General features: G+C 48.7%; 1 protein-coding gene across 4 annotated transcripts in view; it reads left to right on the forward strand.

The window, feature by feature from the left end:
- The first annotated feature begins 4,788 nt into the window (after positions 1–4,788).
- The window catches only part of GGT7 (gamma-glutamyltransferase 7), a 49,948-nt gene continuing 36,379 nt past the window's right edge, over positions 4,789–18,357 (forward strand). For 3 of the 4 annotated variants that reach the window (XM_073309852.1, XM_073309854.1, XM_073309853.1), the window contains exons 1-3: positions 4,789–5,012; positions 14,665–14,891; positions 17,776–17,927. In XM_073309852.1, the coding sequence (XP_073165953.1) occupies positions 4,826–5,012; positions 14,665–14,891; positions 17,776–17,927 (566 nt within the window). In that variant the 5' untranslated portion in view covers positions 4,789–4,825. Of the gene's footprint in view, positions 5,013–13,747; positions 13,820–14,664; positions 14,892–17,775; positions 17,928–18,357 lie in introns of those variants that run through there. The other variant, XM_073309855.1, reaches the window with a different exon arrangement.

Consider the following 18,357-nt stretch of genomic DNA (forward strand, 5'->3'; position numbering starts at 1 on the left):
CTTTCGAATGAGCACCATTGCAGTGTCTTATGCTATAGTCCCAGCTAGTTCACAGGAGACCACAGCATGAAGAAGATCCAGAGAAAAGCTGGAGTACGAAAGGACTTGCCAAGCTATGATACTGTGGGCTATTTATGAAGTTACACCAAAACACCACTCAGTTTAGCAGTAGTATGTCAGATCTCACTGTCCTGCCTCCATTGTATATAAGAAATCTCTGTGGTACTATGTGAAATGTGTTGCCCTTTTAATGCAGGGTTGTTGTAGCCTTGTTGGTCCCAGGATATTAGAGAGGCAAAGTGGGCGAGGCAGTATCTTTTATTGGGCTAACTTCTGTTGCTGAGGGAAATGAGCTTACCCAGAGCTCTTAAACAGGAGTTAAGTAGCACATAGACTTTATGCTGGCCCTCCACATTGGGGTTAATTTCCTCCTGGTGATGGAGGCTCCTGAAGACCTCAGGATGCAGCAGTCATTTTGATACATCTCTACTACTGCTCAACAGTCTAGGAAGAGGGAGAAGATTGCTACTGTCTTCTTGCTTGGAGCACAGATGCTGCATTCCTCCCAATGGGTGCCAGTCAGTTTCACTATAGGTCATAGTAAATTTTGAGTTAATTTCACGTCAGGTTCTCCCACCCCAGCAGACCCTGCGAAGTCTGAGTTGCAAACACTGGACCATAGGGTTTATTTGTTTCACAAAAACTCTTCTTGTAGAAATGTTCCCCCTCCCCCGAACATTTTGACTGTTTCTTGTAATAATTTATTTTTGCAGAACCTGAAGTTGTGGCCAGATTTGACTAGACATTGTCCCATTCAGGTTTCAAATAACCAACCAAAAGGATTGTTTTAAAGCCAACCTACCCTTTTAAGCTGTGATTGCAGAAAGCACCTGGCAGGCGTAGTGTGACCATAGCTGTTCCATCCCGTGAGACAGGATGCTGATGTACATCTTGCATAAGCTGCATGCATCAGAAGAGCCCTGGTGGAATCCCCACTATGAAGGAGTTACAGTAGTAAAGCCTCTTAAGTTCTCGGTGCTTTGCCTGGAAGCTAGGCACAGTGATCCCAGAAGAGAAAATGCTCCTTATACAGTATGAGATGCAGTCCCAGTCTATAAACAGGTGAGCATCCATTAAGAAAAAGTGCCAGCCTCAAAAGGCCCAAATTTTTGCTTCTCTGAATCAAAATTTCAAACTTTGTGCAATGGGGCACATGCAAAAGGAAGGCTCTTAAGAAACCTCGTCTTTGTGCATGCAAAGAGAGGATTTTATAGGTGCAAGGGGTGCATGGACATCTCTAGGTGAATAGCTGAATCCAGATGTGAAATGCAAGCACTGCTTAACGTGGCTTTGACTTTGTGGATTGTATTTCATTCTCTCCCTCTCTCCCTCCCCACCTCTGTTTACTTTTTTTAAATCTCAGCTTACATTTACGGAAAGTACAATATCCCCAGTTTTCCAGGCCTTTTATGGGATCTGTGCATACTTCAGATAAAGAAAGATGTGAAGGGAGCTATTCTGCTTCCCCTCTAATATTACAACCTTTCATGCAGATGCTGCAACGTATTCCTTCCTCTACCCATTTCCATTCAATTCATTGGATGGGATTTTGGGCTTCCTTCAGAAATGCATTTTCTGTCTCCCTTCCCTCACCCTGCTCCTTTTTATATGTGAATTTAATGCAGGTGAAAGGTGCTGATGCCTTGTAAACTGTACCCTTCTGTCCACCCACTAGGTACAGGATGGACAGTGGCAGGGCAAGCCTGGCACCAGCAACATACCTCAATCCTGAGCTGCAAGGAGCACCAAGAGGGGGAGCCCAGGCTCTGTAGTTCATTCAGTCCATGGCCTCTTTCTGAGACTGACAAGAAGTGCGTGATTTTTGTGATGCTGATGTCTGTCTGCTAAGAAATGAACTGAGGAACCCCCCCCCACTCCCACACAAAAACAGGTTATTTCCCATGGAGGCCACTCAGCAACCATCCTATTGTAAATTCAACCTGGCTTCTACAACCACTTAGGCATGTGCTTAAATTCCACTATTAACTTGCATAAAGTGTTTGTAGGATTGGAGCCTTATCGTGCAAGGTCTTCAAGGCAGGAACTGTGTCTTCCTATTTGTTTGTACAGCACCTGGCACAACGGGACCTTGATCCTGAGCAGAGACTTTGGGTGATACCATAAAACAAATAATAAAAAGAATACATGTTTCATTCACTATTTGACCTACGTTGCAGATGAAAGGCTCTTTATCTCACTCCCAGTCCTGAGCCATCTGGGCCTTTTGGGATACACTTAAAGGCTATTTAAATCCCACCATGACAATGAAATTTCCCCTCTCCAATTATTATGCAAATCCTGTGGAGTCTGACAGGGTAGTAGAACCTGTTTTGATGTAACCCACAATACAAAACATTCTGGTCAATTAATTCAGTGGGAGTTTTGCATACTGTGCACATGAATGATTGTAATAAGTAGCAGCCATAATCATAATTTACATGGGGATACATAGGCTAGTTTATGTTGCTCAGTCATAAAATGCAATGTGCAGTTATTGTGCATACCCATTAGCCTCTGATCGCTTACATAACCATGCCATTTCAGTTTAGGCTCGTCATGTGTGGGGCTTAACTATAAAAGAATCCAATCTCAGTCATGGAGCTACTAATTTGCAACATTTTATTATTAAAAATGTAGATTAAAATATTCAGATGGGTAAAAAGAGATTAAACAAGAGCTGGTCAAAGAGAGACAAATTTTCTTGACCTTTGTTGTGGAAAAAATGTTTTAGCAAACTCTAGCTGAAATTCTAGATTTGTTCCCCTTCTGGATGTAAAAGTTGACAGCTGTGGGCTGCTCGCTGTCTGCGATGCTGATCAGGAGGGGTCACATTTCCAAACACATTTGCTAAGATGAACCCCAGAACAGAACTTGCTTGTGCAAACAGTCACTTTAACCGTGCATCAGATATGTGAAACAAGCAGCGGTGGAGAAGCAACTGTGCACCGTCCACATGCCACTGAATGTGTGCATGGGAACGTCTGTGTGCACGCACACCTCTTGTCTGTTTTGTGATAATGTGTTGGTGTTGGAAGTACAATTTAGGAGCTGGTGCGTTAAAATGTGGCCCTATGTGTACATTCCACGCATCTTTAGGCTTCTTTGGCCAGAAGGAACTGTACTGCAACACTGGGCCTCAAAGTGAAGTTCCATATTGAAAGGTGTGTGGCCCAAGTGGCTAGGCTGGCTGCTCAGATATGCGGGAGCATTGCAGGCTGGGGCCCATAGGCTCAGTGGCCATATGTCTGTACTGAAGATGTGAGAAGCCACAGCCTGCCCCAGGCCTAACCTTCCTGAATGGGGAAAGGATAAATAGATATTGTTATGCTGGAAAGTGCTTACAGCTGCCATCAGGTGAGTCTCTGATCACTAGACTAGACAATCACAGCCCAGTTAAAGTCAATAGGTGTGCTAAGCACTCTTCTTTCAGACTCAGTGGAAGCAGCAAGGAAGCCCCTTTATGTAGAAAGAGATCTGGAAACAAAAGAAGCTACCGCCCAAGGCAATGGGCCAGGGGGCAAGGCCTGAGCAGAAGGTAAGATATATGGGCTGTGGGGTTCCCTGATTGCAAACACAGAGGCTGTGGGGTTGTTTGGCAGGCTGTATGGGTGAGAGGAAAGCCAACTACGAGCCAGAGAAGCAGACAGACAGATCTCCTTGAGCATGGAATACTTTGGAAAGGCAGGCTTGGGGATTTCTGAGCAAGGGAACTGCGTGCTGCTGTTTGGTTCTACTGCGTTCAGGGAACCAGGCTGGTGTGTCTATCCTTTGTCCATAAACAGGATTGCACCAAACAACATACCTGGGGCACCATAATGGAAACAACCCCGCATGGCTAGCAGCTTGGGCCAGAAAGACACAACCATATGGCTCCTTTTGGAAGGGCGGGAAGGACAAGTTCAGCTAATTACACTGTTACCCACTGCCTGAGGCCTGTACAAAGGCTGAGCCGGGCCGTTCGGTAACACACTTCTACCAGGGCAGCTCCCCTAAGGCAGGTGCAGACTGTGCCCACAGCGGTACTGAGGGGTCACATCTGCTTAGCCCGGACTGACATCCTGGCACCAGTGCAGTCACGGGCAGAACTCCCCCTAACTGCAAAGGGCCTAGGGTTCACCAGCCTGGTTAGCCACCCAGCACAAGGGGCAGGTAGACACCCAGCTCCCTTGCACCCTCCATGGCCCCTGACTCCTGGTGGTGTCTTTGGCTGGGGAGGGGGAGGGATAGCTCAGTGGTTTGAGCATTGGCCTGCTAAACCCAGGGTTGTGAGTTCAATCCTTGAGGGGGCCATTTAGGGATCTGGGTCAAAAAAATTGGGGATTGTGCCTGCTTTGAGCAGTTGGACTAGATGATCTCCTGAGGTCCCTTCCAACCCTGATAGTCTATGAGAGGGTGCAGAAACGGGGGTGATCGTGCCTTGGATGCCCCTGGTCCAGGAACAGGGGCGCTGCTCCCATGCAAGGATAATAGCTGGATTCCAGGCTAGGGGCAGCTGTATCTCCCCTCTCCCGGGGCAGGGGCATCCCTGCCAGGTGAAGAGGCTGGGGGATCCCCGCTCCCCGGGGGATCCTCCCTCACAGGTGCGAGAGCCCCCCACCCCCGGGGCCTTTCCCTTGCAGAGGCGGATCCCGGGCACCTGTTGTCCCTGCGCTACGCAGCCGGGGGCCGGGCGCCCGCTCCTCCCTCCCCTCCCTGCCGCTGGCCTCAGTCACTTCCGGAGCGGGGCTGAGCCGGGCCGGGCCGAGCCGAGCCGAGCCGGGGCAGGATGGCGGCGGCGGCCGCGGAGAAGGAGGCGAGCCAGCAGAGCACCCTGGGCGCCTACTCGCCCGTGGACTACATGAGCATCACCAGCTTCCCCCGCCTGCCCGAGGAGGAGCCGGCCGGCGCGGCGGCCGAGGGCTGCCTGCGCTCCAGGAAGGAGGAGGACGCGTTCCTGGGCGAGCAGGACACGGGTGAGAGGAGCCGGCCGGCAGCCCCCGGCGCCCCCTCCCCTCGGCCCAGCATCCTTCCGCGCCTCCGGTCCCTCCCTCCCGGCCGCCTCCTGCATCCCTCCCGCGCCGCGCCGCCTCTCTCCAGCCAGCCCGGCAGCCGCCCCTGCTTTGCTCCCTGCATCCCGGCTGCCCGCCCTTCGCTGCAGCTCCCGCCCCGCCGGCCCTCCCTGCAGCCACCCGCTCCAGGACCGGCCCTTCCCCCGCACGCCTCCAGCCGGGGCTGCCCTTCACCGGGTTCTGTATCCAGCTTCGCCCACCCGCACCCCCCCATTGCACCAAGCCGTGCACCCCTCGCTATCCCCGTCTGCAGCCCGCCCCCTGCCTGCACGCCCGCCTCCTCGGCCGCTGCTGCCTCCTTCCCCCCTTCCCTATTTTCTGCTTCTTCCGATCCCTTCCTTTCCTCAGACCCTTCCCTCATTCCTGCCTCCATCTCTCCTCTCCCTGCCCCTTCTCACTGCTGGCCCCCTCCCTCGCCCCCACTCCTCTCTGGGCCTGGCTCCCAAAGACTCCAGCACTCCCATCGCAGCTGCTCCAAATCTGGACCAGGCAGCCCACCCCTCACTAGCCCCCTCAGTTTCCCAGTTTCAGGTCTCTTGAAAGCCCCTGGCCCTGGTTCCACTCAGGATTCACTCTTGGAGCCTTTTGGGGAACGGGGTTGGGTGTTCTTTCACCCACTGTCTTCGGGGTGTGGCTGGCTGGTCTTTCCCCTGCCCTTCAGGGATCTGCCAAGGGGACCACCCCTTTCCTTCTCTCAATTCACACAGGACTTGGCATTCTTCAGTGGCTGGGCTGTTGATCTTCCCTCACCTTGCAGGGCAGATTGGCCAGAGCCTGTGGGAGTCCTACGCCCTTGGGGGTAGGATTTCCCTGTGCAGTGGGGAATCTCCTCATGCAGGGAGGGAAGCTCTCAGAACGCAGGCAAAACCCAGCTACTGGGGAGTGGGGCTCTCTCTGACACAAGGCAGGCCCAAACCTGCCTCCCAGTGCTAGCCAGAACATGGCAGATACTGCCCAGATCCACCCAGTGATCACTTCTTTTCTTGTGGCTGTCTCCCAAGATGGTTGAAGTACAGCTTGGTCTTGTACTGTAGACAAGACTGAACTACGTCCTTGATCCATGCTGAGTCCTTGGAAATGGTTTGGGGTCATAATTAAAACACAGTTATGTCCTGTTACTCACTTTCCCAAAAAATACCACACTGGGGCGTGTCGCTCACTCTCAGAATCTTCTAGAATTTAGGCAACTGAGTCTGACATTTCAGCCTTTCCCAGGGGAACACCTCATCTGCTTTTGTGTTACCCTGCCCTCAACTCCCCTCACTCTTACCAGCCCCTCCACTTAGTTCATTACTGCCCTGCATTATCCCTTCATCCAAACATCCTCATACCCATTGATCAGCCCATCTCCCCCTCTCATTCACAGCAAGCACATGGAATGTCACTACCCTTTTTATTCTTAATTATTAGTATTCCCTATATCTTATTAGGCTCAGGAGGATCTTGCTAAGATCTTGTGTCATCATCTTTACCATCGTCTGCCCTCTTTCCCCACTTTAGTTTGCTGGGGTCTCCAGTTTGGTAGTGTAATAGCAGCTGCAAAGACACACAGACACTTGCAAAGAGCTGTGAATTGTTCCTGTCAACTGCCTGGTTTTAATAAAATTGGTTGGGTTTTAAATTATTCTTGATTAACTCTTTTTAAAAAATTGTTTCCTTACAGATGATCAAAGTCATATTTTTCTCCAATGGATCCAAATTCACTCCCTCCACCTGCCCCAGCGCTGCCTCTGTGACTGTCCCCTGCCCCACGCACACCCCAGCTCCAACTCATGTCTAAGTGAAACCAAGTGGTATAGAGACTGTAGGTCAGATTCATCCCCAGTGTAACTATAGAGAGTTCTATAGACTCTGTTGACGTTAGTAGATTTACGCTAGGGATTAATTTGGCCCCTAGTCCATTAATACCTTCCTGATGTGACAACGATCCATGTAACTAGCTGTTGCTTCCCTCCCTCAGACCAGCAAAGTATTTGATTCCCAGTGATGACTGGACAGTATCAGATGGTCAGGGCTGCTACCACTGAGTCACCAGACTGAGAACAAATACTGTACATGCATCTCTCTGTCAAGGCAAGGACTGTTTTGTATAGCTCCCAGTCAAGTCTTTGACCCACTGACTTTGAGGACTGAAAGCTAATTTGCAAGGGGTCATGGTTTTTACCTTTTAATTTCCTTGATCACGTTCTAATAAATGACTAAGTTTTCATAATCCATTTTCATTTCATGCCATTCCATGTCACTTTCACTTTCAGGCCCAAGAGAGAAATGTCTCCTTTGTTACTTTACCTTGGAGTCTATGGGAAAGATTTTCCAAAAACTTTAGGTATGTCATTGTGTGTGCAAAATGCAAGCACAATTTCATGCGTCACCTATGTAGTGAGGTTCCACAGGGGTCTGTCCTGGGTCCAATGCTATTCAGTATTTTCATTAATAACTTGGATGATGGAGTGGAGAGTATGCTGATAAAATTTGCGGATGACGCTAAGCTGGGAGGGGTTGCTAGCACTTTGTGAGGACAGGATTCAACATGACCTTTACAAATTGGAGCACTGGTCTGAAATCAACATGATGACATTCAATAAAGACAAACGGAAAGTGCTACTCCTAGAAAGGCAAAATGAAATATACAGCTACAAAATGGGGAATAACTGGCTGGGCAGTAACACTGCAGAAAAAGATCTTGGGGTTATAAGTGGGTCACAAATCACATATGAGCCACCAGTGTGATGCAGCTGTGAAAAAGGCTAACATCATTGTGGGATGTATTAATAGGAGCATTGTATGTAAGACAAAGGAGGTAATTGTCCTGCTCTACTCAGCACTGGTGAGGCCTCAGCTGGAGTTCTGTGTCCCGTTTGGGTGTCACACGTTAGGAAAGATGTGGACAAATTGGAAAGAGTCCCGAGAAGGGCAACCAAAATGACAATGGTTTAGAAAACCTGACTTCTGAGGGAAGGTTAAAAAACCAAGCATGTTTAGTCTTGAGAAAAGAAGACTGGGGGGGACCTGATCACTGTCTTCAAATAAGGTAAGGGCTGTTATGAAGAGGAGGGTGATGAATTGTTCTCCAGGGCCACTGAAGGTAGGATAAGAAGTAATCAGCTTAACTGCAACAAGGGATATTTAAGTTAGATATTAGGAAAAACTTTCAAACTAAAAAAACAAAGAGTCTGGTGGCACCTTAAAGACTAACAGATTTATTTGGGCATAAGCTTTCGTGGGTAAAAAACGCTTTAAAGTGGGGTTTTTTTACTCATGAAAGCTTATGCCCAAATAAATCGATTAGTCTTTAAGGTGCCGCTGGACTCCTCGTTGTTTTTGTGGATACAGACTAACACGGCTACCCCTCTGATTTCTAACTAAAAGGGAGTTAAATACTGGAATAGGCTTCCATGGGAGGTTGTGGAGGTTTTTAAGAACAGGTTAGACAAACACCTGTCAGGGATGGTCTCTAGGTATACTTGGTCCTGCCTCAGTACAGGGGGCCGGTCTAGATGACCTCTTGAGGCCCCTTCCAGCCCTACAGTTCTATGATTTGATGTATGCCATTATCGTGATGGTGCATGCAAATCTGGCTATTTGTGTGCACAGGTACTGAATTTCCCCACCACGCTGCAGTAGTTTCATGCAGAAATCTGTTACACAATTGCGCAGCTGACATTTTTGAATGTTTCATGGTCCTACTCCCGTATTCCATTGTATAAATGAAAATCTAAAAGCTTACATGAGTGTAACATCAAGTGGCTTTGAAAAATCTACTTGTACACTCACCAGTGTCAACTAGGAGACATTATTTGGAAGATTGAGGAAGTGCTAATCTAGGTCTTCGTTGTCTGCCCAATCTAAGCTCTCATTTAATAAAAAATTGTATTCCCTGTGGTTGTGAAGAGCACCTTCCAGCGAGAATCAGATGGAACCAGACGAGCGCTGTCTTTCTGAGCCTATAGACAGGCCACTCCAGTGCGGGGAATGAGGAGGGTTGGATTCTAACTGAGGTATTTATATGGCCCCCCATTACCACATTATCTGAGCACTTCTCAATCATTAATGTGTTTATCCTCACAGCATCCCTGTGAGGCAGGGCATTGCTGTTATCCCCCTTTCACAGATAGGAAATTGAGGCCGAATGACTTGCCCAGTTTCACACAGGAAGTCTGTGGCAGAGCAAGAAATTGAACCCAGCTCATGGGCTAATGCCCAAACCACTGGAGTGTTCTTTCTCTCAGGCGGCTGTTCCCAGCTCTGCCATGGACATCCCGTGTGACATGACTGGCCCAAGGTCATCTCTCTATTCTCTGGTTTCCCCATCGCTACACTGGGGTACAAGTGCATCCCTGCCTGCAAGTTGTGTTTTGAGGCTGAATTCATTAATGCCTGTGAAGGTCTCTGAGATCCTTGGATAGCAGGCACTGTGCACCCGCCCAGTATTTGGATTATTTGCCTGTCACTATATTAATGTACAGGGCCAAACAAGGATTAAAAGCTCCAGGGTGACACAGGGTTTAGAGCTCTGAGCGGTGTAGGGACAGGCCAATACTGTATGGGCTAAAGAAGTGGTTCTCAAACTTTTTGTATTGGTAACGCCTTTCACGCAGCAAGCCTCTGAGTGGGACCCCCCCTTATAAATTAAAAACACATTCATGCAGTTTATTCAGCAGCTGAAGAGCTGAATTAATCAAACCCTCTAATGCTGTGTCAGTCTCAGGGCCGGCCTTAGGAAAAATGGCACTCTGGGCAAATTTCTATTTTGGTGTCCTTTCTTTGGAGGAGGAGCGGGGCTGGAGGTGAACGGTGGTAAGGGTGGATCTGGGCTGTTGGGGCTCTGGGCTCTCAGCCCCATGCATGGTTGGGCTTGGGGCTGGCAGCTCATGACCCCCACGTAACCACCTCGGGACCCCCTGAGGGGTCACAAACCCCAGTTTGAGAACCCCTGGGCTAAAGGGTGGTTACACCAGGCCGTACCTGTTGGAGGGTGCTGCTCTTGCAGCAGCTTTTCCCTACATTCACCTTCAACTTCCTCTGAACACTGGCTCCCCGTGGACCCTTCCTTGGGACCAGCCCCACAGCCTGGCTCTCTCAGACTGACCCATGACAGATGCCAAAGCCCCACCAGTTGCTGAAATTCCCCTGACTGACAAGTGCTCAAATCCCATTTTTCAGCTGCAAAACCCTCCCACATTCACCTGCCTACCTCTCCTCCCAACTCCTGAGTGTATAATACGTGGGGTATCAAAGTGTTCCTGGGGCCCCAAGGAACAAATGACCCGCCCTGGTGTAACTGTTTGCTTTGGAAGTCTCCACAGGGGGTGTCTTCCCAAGTGATGGGCAATGTTTGAGCAGGGGTAGGAGGAGCACCAAGAGCCTGGGTTTTACTGGGGAAAGAATGGGGCATGTGTTGAGCTCTGTCATCCCAACTATAGGCATGGCTGAGGTCTAATTTTCAGTCCCGCAGTCTCAGTTCCAGAGCTCTATAGTAGTACAAGAGAAGCGTGGCTTAGCATTGAGATTGGAGACATCCACGGTTTTGCACAGAGATTCCTGCTGCTTTTATTCTCCAAGTAAGAGAGCATTGGTAGTTGTCATTTGATTTTCTTGCTATAGATGAATGTGGTGCTGGTGGAACTGAGAGAAGTGTGAATGCTGGCTGGAGCCAGGGGATGTGCACAATTTGCCCCCCACTTTTGCCCCAGCTCTGCAAAAGTAATTACCTCCCCTGCTAGTCCAGTTGTGGGCCCCCCCATACAGTTCAGCTTATCCTGACCTATGCCCTTCTACTCTTCCAATTCTGGGCTTCCACCTGGCTCTGCCAAAACACTCCAATCCTGACCTGCAGCATCTTTTGATGTTCCAGTCTTGGGCCTCTTCCCATCGCCCCAGCCTATACGCAGCCACTGCCCGCCCTGACTGCCCTGTCCAACTTGAGCTCCTGTTGAGAAGAGGCACCCAGCTGTGTTGCACTGTGTGGGGTTTCTTTGCTGTGGACCAACATCCACTGGGGACTCAGATGAGAACATCAAACACAGTTTCATGGGTGACCTGAGGCAGGATTGCAGCCCTGGTCTCTAGAGGTGAAATGCAGGGGGAGGGTTTTGACTGAGTTACTGTCTGGTATTATTAATGAGTCATGTCTTGGTTGAAGGTTGTATAGGTGCCTAGTCCTTAGAGCAATGGCGCCCAGCCTTATTACACAGGAGGGCCACATAAACCTAAGCATCACCTTGTGGGGGCCAAATGGATTCTACATATTTCAATAAGATTTAAAGTCACCTGTACTGATTATTAGTTTGTTTGTCTTGTTTTGTATGTATTTAGATAGGTTGTTTCTATGTGCAGTATTGTCTATTTAAAAACAAATAAAGAAATGAGTGCATAAAATGTGTATCAATTATAGAAAACAGGAAAAATGATGTAAACAGTCCCACAAAAAGCTAATGAATTGGCTGTTAGTATATTGTGTCAAAGCAGGCTGGGACCTTATGAAATGCTCTGGTGGGCTGTGTATGGCTTACGGGCTGTAGGTTGCATGCCTCCCCCACCCTCGCCTTAGGGGATAAGGGTGCTTTTATAAGTTGGTAAATAAATACAGCGGGCCAAGCTTGATCTCTTATGCTTTGCCCTGGCAGTGCCCTGACTCCTGAGTTGCTCCAGAGTAAATGAGATTGGTGTAAGAAGTTATAACTTTATTAACTCCAGTGCAGATACTCCTGATTTAGTGCAGTGTAACTGAGATTAGAATTGGGGCCCATGCTGACCCCAGTGGAGTTGCACCTGTTTACCCCAGGTCTCAATTTGGCCTAGTGGTTTTTAAATGTCAGAAATGAGACAGGACCTGGAAAACTCATAACTGCTGCTTTCCCTAGGAGCACGTGGGAGGAGGCTGGTAAAGACATGAAGAGGTTAATTGGGGCCTTTCATCTCCACCTGTTCAGCTTGGCTAGTGAGCCAAGCCCACCAGTGAGGACAGGGGAATGTGTCCTTAGTACAGGATGAGCAGGGACAGCCTAATGTTAGCTCCGGACTATTCCTGCTCCCCTGACAAATGGGGCTGAAGATGAGGCAGAGACCAGGCTGCCAGCAGTCATGCTCCCTCTTAGCTGATTGAGTTAGGTACTGACTGGAGCTGAGGTATATTATTATTATGTATTTTATTAATCATTTATATTACAGTGGTGCCCAAACACCCCAGTCAGGATGAGGGCCCTCATTGGGCTAGGTGCTGTACAATCATATAGGAAGAGACAGGCCTTGCCTCAAAGAGTTTACAAGCTGCATTGGCAAGACTGACCGACAGTACCAGACAGATAACAGCCGAGTGAAATAAAAGGGCAGAGGGACACAACTTGTTACGTTTGGTTTTATTTTATTATTTTCCAGATCATCCCTCAACCCCATTCCCTCCCCTCTCTTGGGCTGCCCCAGCCAACCTGCTAAAATATTGCTGATGCAGGGTCCCCTCATCCCAATCTGCTCACCCCGCAGAAATAGCATTAGGCTCAAGAGGAAAAATAGCTACAATTTTACAGACTGACAAAGAATGTCTCAGGGCTCCTGGCCTACTCCCCCAGGGGCAAGGGGGCAGAGGCCCCTCTTGGCCAGTCCCTTCCCCCTGCAGTGACTGGTGGCAGCTCTGTGCCTCTCTCTCTTTTCCAGGGAGATGGTGTGGAACCTGCTGCCCCTTGGGTTAATAAAAATGATGACTAGTTGCAGATAGTACTCAGCTGCAGGAGGCCTGCTGATCACATATTCGAACCAAGAGCCAATCATTTTAATTGTGAACCACCAAATCCCATTAATATGCAGCCTTTTTACCACAGGGCGAGAGAACAGCTCTTCTCTTCCATCCACAGTCTCCTCTCCCCACCCCCCCATCTCTGGGCCTGACTCTCCTCTCACACTAGTGCAAACCAGGAGTGATCCCATTTGAATCAATGGTGTTTCACTGATGAAAGCCTGGTATAAGTGGGAGGAGAATCTGACCTTATGTATAATTAATTATCATCATCATCAATAAGCAGTACTCACCTATATTTGCCAGGGGCATTTCTTGCTGCTTTTTGCAGCACTCAGCAACTCCCGATTTCGTTGTACAGAGATGGAAAAATAAGGGACGTCCCTTGTAATAAGGGACTGTTGGCAACCCTAGCTGCACCTGAGCTCTGACGATGCCAGCATTTGCAACTCAAGAGGAACTTGCTTCACCTGAACAAGAGAGGAAGCACAGGGAAGACAACTGTAACAGCTCTAATACCCACTGCCCCCAGAACCACCCGGAGGGACAGGAACAAGAGAGCACTGAAAGGTCCCACTCTTAGATGACCATAGACAATTGGATTGGGTGTGATAGGCCCATGTAATTAATCTCAGCCAATCACTGGCTAGGACATGGTAAAAAAATTTAAAAAGGCAGCCAATGGTGACTAAGTGGTAAATAATGTGGTCAGCCTTGGAATGGTGTAAAATTTCCATTGGGCACATGACCTCATCTCAGCCAACTGGAGTGTGTTTGAGCAGGGAATGCTGGTGACAGCACACCTCTCATAAATCTCTATTTGAAGCAGGATTTAAATAGCAGCTGAGTCCGGCCCATGTCCCAAGTGGCTATTTTAACTCCCAGGTAATGCCCTCTGTGCAGGCTCTTCTCACAATCATCAACTCTGGGAAAATAACAGATGAAGAAAATATAGATCTGAAGAACCTTGAACAGTAAGGTAAATTGTTTTCAAAGTCACGTGGAAGTGATGTGCACTTTGTTTGCTGTTCTGGCCTTTTCCTCCCAGTTAAATCCTGGCAGTGGGACACATGACTGCCTTCTGTTGACTGTATCATTTCTGATATTGTAATTACATTGAGTCACCAGATTTTGCATTTCTCCTCGTCATTGTTCAAAAGCCTTAAGTAGTGGGAAAGTGAAACAGTCTCCTTGCTTCCTGAATGCCTTTAGATTTAGTTGAGTTGCTGTGAACCGCTAATGTACCATAGACAGACAGACAGGTAGATAGAGTTTCCCTACTCCCACTTTGCCAGCCTTTGATCACAGTAATTATAATGTTGGTGCCTACTATTTTGATGTGGGTATGTTTGATTGAGTTGCTTTACCTTAAGCACAGAGCCCAAGTAATGTCAATGGGTTTTTGGTCTTAACTGCATCTTCTGCAGCATTTCTGAGACTGATCTGCAAGCAGAATAACATGGGATCTGTGTTACAACCAAGCCCAAAAGGGCACTAATCATGGGTTCATTGCTGGAAATGTTGGTGTCCTCAGTCTGTCCATCCATCTGCTGCATCAGGAAAAATTCAGACATCTTAGCTGTCTAAATCTCACTGTTTCCAGGGAAAAGTCCCCTTAAGGCTAACAAGTGTTAAAGGAAGGTAGGAGTAGAACAACCCAAAGCAGTATGTGAGCCAGAAAAATCTATTGAAAGCTCAATAGGGAAGATAATAGCTTTGTTGGAACAGGTACAGGTGTAATACTAGTGCAGTGTATGCACTGGAATAAGAACCCAAGCTTCCTCAATACCTAACCCTCATTCCCTTTCCTTCCTGCCTCTGAAGATCCAGATTCTTTCCTGAAATCAGCTCGCCTCCAGCGCCTGCCGTCATCTTCATCGGAGATGGGCAGTCAGGATGTCTCGCCGCTGCGGGAGACCAGCAAAGACCCATTCTCTGCAGACTGCAGCTGCCGCCAGGATGGACTGACGGTGATCATCACAGCCTGCTTAACCTTTGCGATGGGAGTCACGGTGGCCCTGATCATGCAGATCTACTTTGGGGACCCACAGGTAAGCGGAGGGTTTTTTTTTTTGTTTTTTTTTTTTTTAAAAAGGACGATAATCTAGCTATGGGAACAATTGCCTGCTGGGAACTACAGCTTCCTCCTTTGCGCTTATCAGTTAAGAAACCCAGCAAATGCTGGTAATGTCAAAAAGGGACTGTAGAATTGAGACTGGGAGCCTCCATACCGATTCCCTCTCAGTGATTCCACATCAAATCAGAACCGTTTACACAGCAAAAGCTTTTTCTACCAGCCAATGCTGTAAACTCCCTGCAGGATCTGAGAATCAAGCTGGGTACTCTCTGCTTTTGCATCATCGCTGCAGGCAGAGATTCTGCAACCAGATTTATCTGTGAGGTTTTGATGATGATGCACTGGAGAGAACAGAATCCAGCTCATCCTGCCCTGGCTGGCTCTGTGGTTCAAGCAGGAGAAAAACCCAAACCTGAATAAATGCAGCGAGCAGCTCTATTATTAAGGCAGAGTGCACCATTGGTACATAGTCACTTTTCTGACAATCACAGGGCAAAATGATAGTGTTGCTGGTCTGTATATTGTGTGGCACATCTGTCATTGAGGGGTATAATTCTTAACTGGGATTAGGCAGTGTAATGGTTTAAATGACAGTGGAACCCCCTGCTATTCCCTGCCCGTGTCTCATTTTACATACGGGCGGTCTCGCCCCACTTCACTGCAAGGGTTTCACAGGAAAGGCAGCACTGTTGTGCAGGCCCATTTTACTGAGACTTTGTTGCTTTGACAAAATAGGCTTGTCAAGGTTCCCTCCCCACTCTGAACTCTAGGGTACAGATGTGGGGACCTGCATGAAAACCCCTAAGTTTATTTTTACCAGCTTAGGTTAAAACTTTCCCAAAGTACAAACTATTTTACCATTTGCCCTTGGACTTTATTGCTGCCACCACCAAGCGTCTAACAAATATATAACAGGGAAAGAGCCCGCTTGGAAACGTCTTTCTCCCCAAACCCTACACCCCCTTTCCTGGGGAAGGCGTTATAAAGATCCTCACCAATTTGCATAGGTGAACACAGACCCAAACCTTTGGATCTTAAGAACAATGAAAAAGCAATCAGGTTCTTAAAAGAAGAATTTTAATTGAAGAAAAAAAGGAAAAGAATCACCTCTGTAAAAGCAGGATGGTAAATACCTTACAGGGTAATCAGATTCAAAACATAGAGAATCCCTCTATTCAAAACCTTAAGTTACAAAAAGACAGAAAACAGGAATATCCATTCCATTCAGTGCAGCTTATTTTCTCAGCCATTTAAACAAAACAGAATCTAACGCATATCTAGCTAGATTACTTACTAAGTTCTAAGACTCCATTCCTTTTCTGTTCCCGGCAGAAGCATCACACAGATAGAGAGAGCCTTCATTTCTCCCCCCCTCCAGCTTTTAAAGTATCTTGTCTCCTCATTGGTCATTTTGGTCAGGTGCCAGCGAGGTTATCCTAGCTTCTTAACCCTTTACAGGTGAAAGGGATTTTCCTCTGGCCAGGGGGGATTTTAAAGGTGTTTACCCTTCCCTTTATATTTATGACAAGGCTACAGAACATTTACTAGTGTGCTGTCATGTCAGGTAACTGGGGTGTGTGTGTGTCGCAAACAGGTGTCAGGGGGTCTTGACCACGCTGTCCTCCCCATACTGCTCAATGAGAGGGGAGGTCCTGGCTAGATGTCCTGGGGCAGGTCTCAGAGTGGGAAAGGAGCAGCCTTGCTCTTTCAATTATTTGGACTCTTGCTGATGCTCAAAGTTCACTTGCAATAGATATCTGTTTAGATAGCAGTCTGTCTAACCACTTGTCTGTCTGTCTGTCGTGTATTTTTAGAGTGCCCACAGTTAGAGTACTGTACCTAGGTGCTGAACATAGTAAAAGCAAACTGTTTCCTGATCACCCTTGACAAATAGCCAGGACATGCTGTGGGGGTTGTGTTTAGGTGTGTGCAGAGGGATGAGGAGACCTGCTATAGGGGTTGTGTTTAGGTGTGTGTGTGGGGATGGGAGCCCTGCTGTAGGGGTTTTATTTAGGTGCAGGGGGATGAGGGGAGGGGGCTGCTGTGGGGATTGTGTTTAGGTGTGTGCAGGGGGATGGGGGGCCTTGCTGCAGGGGTTGTGTTTAGGTGCCTGGAGGTGATGGGGGGGCTCTGCTGTGGGGATTGTGTCTAGGTGTGGGGGGGAAATGAGGGCCGGGGTGCGGGGGTTGTGTTTAGGTGTGTGTAGGAAGATAGGGGCCCTGCTGCGGGGATTGTGTTTAGGTGTGTGGGGGGGATGGGGGCCCTGCTATCGGGGTTGTGTTTAGGTGTGTGGGGGGGAGGATGGGGACCCTGCTATGGGGTTGTGTTTAGGTGTGTGGGTGGGATGAAGGCTGTGCTGTGGGGGTTGCTTGTGGTGTCTGCCTTTGTGTTTTCTTAAAAGTTTTTATGGGATTTTGAAAACGTACAAAACATGAAGAGGTTTGAGTAGAACAAAGAGGCTAGCTGTTCTCAGCCCTGTCCAGGTGCCATTTGTGATCGTGACATAACATGGTATACCTAGGGCTAGAGCGTGGCTGTAGGAATGATCTGCTGCATTAGAACATTTGGCCAGGGGGCACTTCACCGGTAGCAGTGGCTGGAGGCCTTTTGTCTCCAGGCAGTCTTAGCTCCAGCCCGAGGAGTGGCGTAGTCGGGAATCCAGCTGCTCAGCAATTCACAGGTCAAAACCAACCCCTTGAATTGCACCCAGACACAATCCATCTTCTGCTGCCCATGTTCGTTCTGGGCCCCAGACCAGGCCCTGCCGTGGGCTTGACTGAAAGTGTGGGAAATGCTCCTTCTGCTAGCAGATGGCACTGCCTTTCTCCTACAGTACCGCATGGCTTTGCTTCTCCTAGATATTCCACCAGGGTGCTGTGGTCACCGACGCTGCCCGCTGCACGGCGCTGGGCATCGAGGTGCTCAACAAGCAGGGATCCTCCGTGGACGCAGCCATCGCCGCAGCTCTGTGCGCAGGAATAATCAACCCCCACACATCCGGCATTGGCGGGTAGGTGCAAACCGGTCGCTGTGCTCCCCTTTGCTGAGAGGGCCTGCTCGGTGTGGCGGCATGCTGAGGGGGCAGAACCAGGAGGGCACTGGGTCTGGGCAATGGGGCCAGTGTTGGGTCAGGAGTCTGTTCAGGCAGGTGGTGCAGGGTTCCTCTCTGTGTTGCAGCCCAGGGCTACCCTGTGCTCCGGGGATGGGCACAGGAGGAATTGGGATCACAAAGTGTCATTTGACTCAGTGCTTCTTGCCTCCTTTGTGCACCTGCCGGCTGGAAATGGGGAAGGCTTTCACTACATCCTCATTGCAGGGATGGAGCCCGATGAGCCCTTCGCAGCCCTGAAAGTAGGGGAGAGGCTACAAAGATCCTTCTCCTCTGTGTACCTCCCTACTGGCTGGTAATGCTCTGTCCTTAGAATCATAGAATCTCAGGG

The sequence above is a fragment of the Lepidochelys kempii genome, chromosome 13, assembly GCF_965140265.1.
Source record: "Lepidochelys kempii isolate rLepKem1 chromosome 13, rLepKem1.hap2, whole genome shotgun sequence".
NCBI lineage: Eukaryota > Metazoa > Chordata > Testudines > Cheloniidae > Lepidochelys > Lepidochelys kempii.